A 9,498-nucleotide genomic window follows, 5' to 3' on the forward strand; every position below is an offset into this window, starting at 1 on the left:
ACATACATATATATATATATATATATACACATACATATATATATACATACATATATAGTAATTACGGATGTGTTTGTATGTGTATTTAAGTATTTGTGCGTTAAGTATTTGTGTACTGTATGTATTCAGTGACCTCAATATTTTAAATTTTGAACATCTATTATTGCAACTGCACATTTATGAGAGAAAAATATAGCAGGCTCTTTTTATTTTCACTAACTTGTGTGTATATGCGAGTGCACCTGTGCTATCTGACAGATAGTGTTGCTGTTTGCTGCTGAATCTCTGAGTGCCGTCATGTCTCGGTCAGGCTGCGTGTGTCCGTTTGAAGGAGCTGCAGAGTGTTGAGCACAGCAGTATTACGGGAAATGCCTCTAGATACAGAGCCTCTCACTGCTGTGAGCAGTGGATGGGACTAATTTAGACCATGTTTACGAGAGAGAGAGAAAGAAAGAGAAGGAGATGGATTGGCAGTGTGGGAGAGGAAAATGTTGGGGTGAGAGTAATTACGTATGTCGGTGTAATTATTGCAATGACAAAGAAAAAGGAGATCCAGGGGAATAGGGCTCAGGAGATGATAAGAGAGAAAGTAAAGAAGAGATGGAGGACAAAATGATGGCAGGAGAGAACAAAAAAACAATGTTTTCTCTGTGCCACCCCCTCCATTCACCCCTTCCCCCCATCTGCCTTTCTCCCCTCAGGAATCTGTCTATTCCTCTTTTCCTCTGCTCCTGCATCCCCCTCCTCCAACCCTTCCCCCCCACTTCTTTTCCTAAGTATGTGGATGGCACTCTACCACAGTGCCAGCCCTCTCTCACTCTATTTCTCTCTCTCTCTCTCTCAGTGTGTGCAGTCATGTATCAGGTTAGAGACATGCATCGTTGAAAGCGCATGTGTGTGAGTGCATAGAAAAACACATTTAAGGAGGACAATGAGGGAGCTACTAGAGCTGTTCTGCATTGTGAGTACGGGGGCACACATGTTTTGTTTTGTATTTAGATCTTTATTCAGTCTCTACCAGTGAATAAGAGGGCAGGAGTGGCTGTGTTTGTGAACTTTTGTCTATTGTTACGCCTTTGAAAGACAGTGTGGACAGTGAATTTTGTGTGAAAGACTTTTGTTGTGATCACGAGGTGTCACTTTCATTATAAATTGCATAAAATATCAAATGTTTTGCTTGATGAAATTTGCAGTCATTTGTATTTATATGTCTAACACTATATATGGTGTTGTATTGCTTACACGTATTCTTCTCTTTTATGATTCCAATTTTAAGTTGAGCTTACAAATGTGCTAACTACAGCTAGGAGGCATTTCTGTGCAAGCGACTGTGGCTCACGTTTACATTGTCTCACATATACTGCTAAAACATGCAGAGCGTTGCTTTAGGATTCGTCAGTTGTCGCCATCCATATAGTTTATATATACTTTTTTCATGTGACATGCATGTTGTGATGTCAGGCAGTCAGCTCAGATAAAACTATTAAAGGCATACAGTACCTCTACATCTCATCTTCAGGCATATACACACTTTAATATCCTCCTATTGCACGGTTACATGTAAACAAACGTATCACTACATATTCACACTGAGGACACACACTTGAGGGGTGTTTTGACTGGGTCACCTAACTACTGCTGCCATGGAAACAATGTGTGACTGGCACCTTGCCGGTGATCGTGTCACAGAAATTTGCATTCCAGCAAAGACTGGAAGGTGAAAGTTCTTGCAGTGGCTAGAAGCTGTTAACAACACTGACTCAAATATATGATGATGTTTAATTCCTAAAATTGTGTCTAAAATGTGATCGTCTAAAGCTAAACACTTCCAGGGGGAGAGGCTGCACTTAGCAATTGAAGTCAAAAAGAACTACAACATGAATTAATTAGCAAAAAAAGTAAAAGATAAAAATATCAAGCGTGCTTTCATTTTGAAAGAAATGCAGATCAGCCTGGAGCCTATCCCAGTTGTCATTCATCTTGAAGAGAGACACTCATTTGCATTTACATTCACATCTATGGGCAATTTAGACCCCACTATTGGCATGTCTTTGGTCTGTGGGAGGAAGCCGGAGTACCCGGAGAGAACCCAAGCAGACATGGGGAAAACATGCAAACTCAATGCTAATAGTGCATTATGAAAATGTAGCCAAAACTAGCCAGTAACTAGCTGGAATTTATCCTGATCATGTGGTGGTCTTGCACTGGCATCTTATTCAGCCATAGCGAGTATAGGTGTTATCCACATCATCATTCGTCAGTCATTCACAGCAGCAGATGGCACCTGTTAACCAAAGGTCTGCTCTCATTTGACAAACTCGCAGCCAGGAGAGACAGATGGAGCAAGCTGCTTGTGAGTAGACAAGCAACCAATAATATTTAAAAAGAAAAAAAGCTTTGATTTGATACCAGATCATAATGGTTAATTAAGGTGAAGTAATAACAAGCTGATAAATGATGAAGGAACGAGATTTATTTAATGCGCATTTGTAAATCTTTTTTGTGACATATCATACCAAACCAAATTTAAAAGGTACGGAATATCCTGAATATTTCAGGACTAATGTCTTTATAGTATAATTGTAAATGGAAAAAGGTTTTTAATATTGAAAATCATGTTTCAGTTTCTTCATGTCTCCTTTTGTTTATTTGTTCTTCTCTTTTAGGACATAAACAAACGTTTGTCTCTCCCAGCTGATATCAGGCTACCAGAGGGCTACTTGGAGAAGTTTGCCATGAACAGCCCGCCCTTTGACAAACCCATGAGCCGCAGGCTACGGCGCGCATCATTGGTCAGTACTTAATTTATCTGTGTGCACATTTGCATCTATATATATGTGTGCAAAGCAGTTGAAGCTAGTCTCTGATGTCATTTTGTCATTTTATCTGGGTGTGTGCTTGCCCTTTTTCATGCTGCTTTGTGTAGAAACAAAAGTAATGTAAGCTTTCAATGCCATTGTACACTACTTAAATGCTTGACCAGGACCATTATTGTCTAAAACGCACACACAGAGCAACGACACAAACATAGACTCACTTTAAACACACACTGGGCTATGCTATAGTGCTTACAATGCCTCAGTAGGGGCATGAATGATAGATTCTGAATTATGCATACAGGCCAAGAGCATTATGGGTATGAATTGGGGTCTGGCAGTGAGAGGAGGGGTTGTTCGGGAAAGAAATAGGCTTGTATTCATGAATATGCAGCATGTCCTTTAATTGTTGAAGTGCCCCTGCTCTGTCACTTGGTTTTTATTTTGGTCACACTTTTTTTTCCAAATTACGGTTTTGTTTCTGCCATCGCTCCAACTTTCAAGTTTCCTGTTATACATTATTGTGCCCTTTGTTTCACTCCACCCACAGGCTTGCGTAGTTTTAAAGGGAATTCAGTGTACTTAGTCAATGCATTACACTAAACAAGATTACTGAAAGCCTGATATTCTTTGGGAAAATATGAAGGACTCATCCTCCATCAACCGTTTTTGCTGTTATTATCAAACAGGTCCATTTGCCCGCCTCAATCTCTCTGCTTGAAGCAACTTAATGACGTAGCTTTTCTGCAGGAGGCTCACAGACTTGAAAGCAAAGAGTCTCTGAGGGGAAGTATATGGTATAGGGTGGAGCAGAAGAAGAGGATAGTCATATATATTAGATGTATAGTGTGCGTTTTGTTGGGTTTGCCCAGCTGTGTGGAGCTGTGTATTGTTGGAGTTGTTGTATGTGTGTGATGTAATAGCTCAATCAATAATTCAGCAGAAGTGTCAGTCTCATCTGCTGCAGCTCCTCTCCTGACTGGGATTACACCCCAGGACACCTTGGGATGAGCTAGAGAGCACGGAAGAGAAAGGAAATGTACAAAAGGAGATGGAAAGAGAGGACTAAAAGGGCTTGAATGATAAGATGTCAGGTTTAAAAAGGGCATGGATAACTGAAAAATGCTAAGCAAATGTAAGTAAAGACAAATGGAAACATTAGTGCCACTCTGTAGCTGGATTTAGGTTTTATACCAGGAAAACAAGGTTTTGATTGATCCCGAGCACTCTGCCGAGCTTGCAGCCCATGTATTCAGAAGATGCATCACAGCCAGACTGTTTTTGTTCTATTAGTCCTGGTCGTTCCTTTATATAGGGTAATGCATCCATGCAAAAGTGTGTTTCTGACCGTGCAGTAGTCTGAACATGGTTTGCACAGTATGTACGGTATTTAATTACTTTGAATTTGTGCTATGAAATGAATTAGCCTGCAGAAATTCCTCATTCACTGCTCATCTGCTCCTGAAATAGTTTAAGTACATTTAAAAGGAGCTAAAGATGTTTAAAATAAATGGTTTCACAAGAGATTTAAGTTTAACTAGAGATTATCTAGTGAAGGAATCCCATTGGCTGCGATGACCCATGGGTACTCAATGGTATGACATGAGTCCTGAGTGCTTGTGGATTTTACCACACCTTTCTTGGTTCTCAGCCTTTATTTTTACTGTGGAGTTGTGATGCTATCAAGTCAAAATTTGTCCACAGACAGGCAAACAAACACCTCCCAAATTGCTTAAAAAAATTCCTTTGTGGTATTTCCTGTTGCAACAAGCAATACCAGTTATCCTGTTATGTTTGGAAAAAAATTTTCTGAGAAAACTGATGTAATAGCCTCGGGGCTGCCTGTGCGCTTGTCATATGTTATGGTAATGTAGATCATGTTTCCGGTATTCCATCGCAGACTCTGAAATCACGTGTTTTGAGTGTCGAATTGTTGCCAGTGTAATGCAAGTGAAGTCGGTATCAGTTTTCGCTCATGGCTGTTGCACATTGGTAATCAATTATTCACAGCAGTCCAGTGAAACTCAGTGTTCCATGGCACTGAGGAGCGAGATGTCATTTTATCTCGAAGCACAACACTTAATCATATTATGCAGCACTCACTTCTTTCCACGAACCCGTTCAACCTTACAGCAACAGAACACTGGGCTAAAAAAACTTCAATGCCTATTATTATGTCCCTCTCTCTTTGCTCATGTTGTGTTTTCATTGTAAGTCACATATGATGTAACTGTCAACTGATGAAAGCCAAAAGGACTGCTAAGTATTGTGCAGTCCTTCGGTTTTCTTTTTTGTTGCTGTTGGCAGGTTTACATGAACATGGTGACAGTGCAAGCTGGTTTATTGGCCGATTGATTATAGTTCTGAGGAAGCTTCGTGTTAGTGAATGGCCTCATCTTTCTTCCCACCTCTCATTTCCTGCCACCTCTTCTCTTCTCAGAAGGCTATCATTTTAGCTTTCCCACTGAATACTATAAATCCAGCCTCGCTCTCAAACTTAAGCTTTCTTCTAGGTACCACATAAAGAAACTGTAATTACAAGTGAAATATGGATAATTCGTTTGATTTCTTTGTCAATAAATATCTTCTTGCAGACATTTCACATCCTGCATTTTTTTGTACTATGAGTTCATCAGCCTGTGTTGCCCTGCAGCCTGAGACAAGGCACTTACACTCACATATTGTTTGGTTTTATCTTACTTCAGTTTTGTCACTAAAACTTGGCCTGACCTAGTTCTGCTGAGTAAGCTCGCTAGAGCGTTGGGAATGAAATGAACCTATTGCCATCAAAAGCATACGCAGGCGCACAAGCTCACACTTATGAAAAACATGGTAAGGCAGTCGGAGAGCACTGCTGCACACCGGTAGCAGAGAGGTGCGCCTTTCTGTGTGCACGCACTCCTTCACGAGGCAAGATTTATTATATGATTGTTATTATAGGGGTTAGCTGTGGGGGAGGTGGCAATAACGTCTTTGTGTGTGGGTGTTTTTTTGTGTTAGATTTACGTTTAAGCATAAAGTGTGTCTAAGTGTATGTATTATAAAGTACATGCCCCTGCTTTACATAAAAGCTCATATATCTACTCTGATTGATGTGTTTCTTTCATCTTTTTTGTGAGTTTGAAGGGCTGAAATTGACGTGTAACAAATAAAAGCACTGATTTAAATACACAAATAAGAATGTGTCAGTTAATTAACAACTTCTGCACATTTAAACTCCTGCTTACCCATGTCCACACTCACTTGTCTCAGTGTGTAAGTATGCCATTTTGTATCCGAGCTTATTCAGATGTGTTTTTTCTAGGCATGCCTTTAAAGACATCACATGCTTCAACAGCTAACTTGGTCACCGGAGACCCTCCCCCTCCCTCGCACACGCATACGTACATGCATTGGCCTGGGACTTTGTACGATTGTCACAATGGGACAGACTAAATTAAGAGGGTTGAGTGTGTTCATTATAATGAATGTAAAGGAAACGTCACACAATTAGACAAATTATTGAGGAAAAGAGAGAAACAAGTGACAGGCATAAACCCTGACAGACCTGTGGGCATCACAGCTTTATATAGCGACATCCATCCATAATTCATGACTTCAAAACCCAGGAGCCACATACATTATACAGCTAACCATGTATAACTGAGCTCAGGTTTATTTCAGTTATCACTCTGCAGTGTTTACCTTCCACATCTTTATAGTCTATAAAAATGTTTAGATATAAAAACGTAGTTGCCATATTTGATTATCTTTGCTACACTGACACCTTGTGGCCAAACAGTATATGTGCATCTGTAAATTACGTCACACCTTCCCAGTAATGACAGTTAAAGAACCTTTGAAGAGATGCAGATTTCTAGATAAATGTTGATATTTTTGTCCTTTTCCTTTTGAAAATATTATGTCTGCAGACTGTTGTTCAAGATGAATCACACTCAAAAATACAGAATAATCCTAAAAATTGCTCAAGCAGCCCTGTAATTTGTACACATTACAGGATAAAAAAAGGCCTGGTGACTCAGAAACCTGCAATTGTCGGAGAGATTTCAAAAGTAGTGAGGCTGACAGTTAAATTAAATATGATGCAGTATCCGATCAGGCTGTGCAAAAGCAAGATTTGACCTGTCATTGCCAGCCTCCTCAAACGCCTTCTCTCTGTCCTCCACAGTCTGAGATCGGCTTTGGGAAACTTGAAACCTACATCAAACTGGACAAACTAGGAGAGGTGAGGTCAATAAAGAGCCACCAACAGAAGCAACACAATGCAAACAAAGTGTTCATCCACTGTATTTTACTCATTCATTTACTGTTTTTTTTTTTTTTTACATCTCTGCAGGGGACCTATGCGACAGTATTTAAGGGGCGAAGTAAGTTAACAGATAACTTGGTCGCCCTGAAAGAGATCCGCCTAGAGCACGAGGAGGGCGCGCCCTGCACCGCTATCCGAGAAGGTACTGACAAACAGTTGTGATTTGGAAGCACACACCTCCAAAGTCAACATGGCACACTTGTACATACAGACAAAAACTTGACAAAGTGTCTTGTAGCGCCACGGGCTGTGACTGAAGTATGAGCCGTGTTACGTCTCACAGCTTGTCTCTGTTTGACTGACAGTGTCTAATCTGTCTTCTCCTCCAGTGTCTCTACTGAAAGACTTGAAGCACGCCAATATTGTCACTCTCCATGACATTATCCACACTGACAAGTGCCTAACACTCGTGTTTGAGTATCTGGTGAGTGTCACTTTGTTTTTAATGTGTGAGTTACATGAAACCAGAAACTACAGATAAGCACTTTCTTTCTTTCTCATCAGGAAAAAGACCTGAAGCAATATATGGACGACTGTGGGAGCATCATGAGCGTTCACAACGTTAAGGTAATCTAGAGTATTACAAGCGGTCAGTATTGAAAAATGGAAATGTGTCTGGTGGCTGATTGTGTTGTTTACATCCTCTTCTCTCCACATCAGATCTTCTTATTTCAGCTTTTAAGAGGTCTGGCGTACTGCCACAGGAGGAAGGTCCTCCATAGAGACCTGAAACCCCAGAACCTGCTCATCAATGAAAAAGGAGAGCTCAAACTGGCAGACTTTGGTATGTCACCTTTGTCATTAACTTAAAGGGCAGATAGTTTTGTATAATATGCTGAAAGTTCCTTTATTGCTTAGTTTTCTAAGGTTCTCACAAGCTAATTACTTAAAATATTATTTGTGTCTCATTTTGATTATTTCAGTTTTCAAAGATAGGCTCAAAAAACATGTGGACAAGGATACATAAACGTGTGGAGTGGAGGAGGATGGATCAATCCTCCTCCACTCCACATGTTTAAGTATTTTTACGCAACATGGATCCATCAGAGTGAGATAAGTGTGTGTGTGTTTTTTAGAACCCAGTAGCCTTTTATATACACCCTAACCCAAACAAGTACGAGTCCCACTAGCAACTCCTAAAGGTCATGGTACTCAAAACAACATAGTTTGGAGTAATTACCCAACACTCCCCTCCTTTGGTAAAAGTTGTAACATGATATTTCATTAATTCCATATCACTTCATATGGAAGCTAGCTTTATGCATGATCTTTTTTCAGGTATTGTGTATCTTATTTGTGCCTGATACTATTTTGCCTTTCTGTATTTTGAGTTTCTGTTCTCCTTAATGTATGTATTCATTATATTTAATGCATTTTTATGCAATTTAAAGGCCCATCCTTGTGCATAGCAAGCTTTGTACTTTATAAAAATAAACAGTAAATATGTAAAGTTAAAAAATGTAACAAGAATTGATCTATGTCATAGAACACAAAACTTTAAAGTTCATCAACTACGACACTATGCAAAGTTGAAAAGCTGTTACAGAGTTTGGATAAGACATCTTCTCACAGGTTCACAGGTGGTGGCCCACATTACAAAACTGTATTTTTATGAACTAGTCTCACTATTTAAAATCAGGTTTGGCTCGAGCTAAGTCGGTCCCTACGAAGACCTACTCAAATGAAGTTGTGACATTATGGTACCGACCACCAGATGTGCTGCTGGGCTCCACTGAGTACTCTACACCCATTGACATGTGGTGAGTGGACACATTTATCAATACTGCCCATTTTCATTGTTTGTGCAGCTGTCACTTCTGAGGTACCAGCATATTTCAGAGTAGAGTTGTTTCTTTTGTCTTTCATCAGCATTTAAATACTTTGTATGGATGTTAGGACATAAACATTGTAGAATTTGATTAAAAAGGTTCTTTTTTCATATTTATGTATAGAATTGGAGAAAGTTAGATTTTTAAAAATCTTTTGCTTTATGCATTAGATAAAAACAACCTCTTTGCAACTCGTTTATAGTTTTACATCCCCTGGCAGCCTGAATCTGCATAATAGATGACTAAAACACTATAATTTTGTACTACTTTATTGTCGTTCTTCCAGGGGTGTGGGCTGCATCTTCTATGAAATGATAACAGGCAGACCTCTCTTCCCTGGATCAACTGTAGAGGATGAGCTTCATCTCATATTTCGCATCCTTGGTGAGACACCAATGGAATTTGGATGAGCATTTGCTTTTATGTGTGCGTGTACACTGTGTGCATGTGTATATAGGGAGTGCAGAATTATTAGGCAAATGAGTATTTTGTCCACATCATCCTCTTCATGCATGTTGTCTTACTCCAAGCTGTATAGGCTCGA

At 39.7% G+C, this 9,498-nt stretch overlaps 1 protein-coding gene across 7 annotated transcripts in view; it reads left to right on the plus strand.

The window, feature by feature from the left end:
• LOC102215929 (cyclin-dependent kinase 17-like) overlaps positions 1–9,498 on the plus strand; it is a 40,921-nt gene that overhangs the window by 23,199 nt on the left and 8,224 nt on the right. For all 7 annotated transcript variants that reach the window (XM_005732454.1, XM_005732457.1, XM_005732451.1 and 4 more), the window contains 8 exons: positions 2,667–2,792; positions 6,985–7,041; positions 7,153–7,267; positions 7,455–7,549; positions 7,630–7,692; positions 7,786–7,909; positions 8,765–8,885; positions 9,241–9,338. In XM_005732454.1, coding sequence (XP_005732511.1) covers positions 2,667–2,792; positions 6,985–7,041; positions 7,153–7,267; positions 7,455–7,549; positions 7,630–7,692; positions 7,786–7,909; positions 8,765–8,885; positions 9,241–9,338 — 799 coding nt within the window. The remainder of the gene's footprint in view (positions 1–2,666; positions 2,793–6,984; positions 7,042–7,152; positions 7,268–7,454; positions 7,550–7,629; positions 7,693–7,785; positions 7,910–8,764; positions 8,886–9,240; positions 9,339–9,498) is intronic.

Source organism: Pundamilia nyererei, unplaced genomic scaffold (assembly GCF_000239375.1).
Source record: "Pundamilia nyererei isolate P.nyererei 1_Seehausen unplaced genomic scaffold, PunNye1.0 scaffold00047, whole genome shotgun sequence".
In the NCBI taxonomy this organism is placed as follows: Eukaryota; Metazoa; Chordata; class Actinopteri; order Cichliformes; family Cichlidae; genus Pundamilia; species Pundamilia nyererei.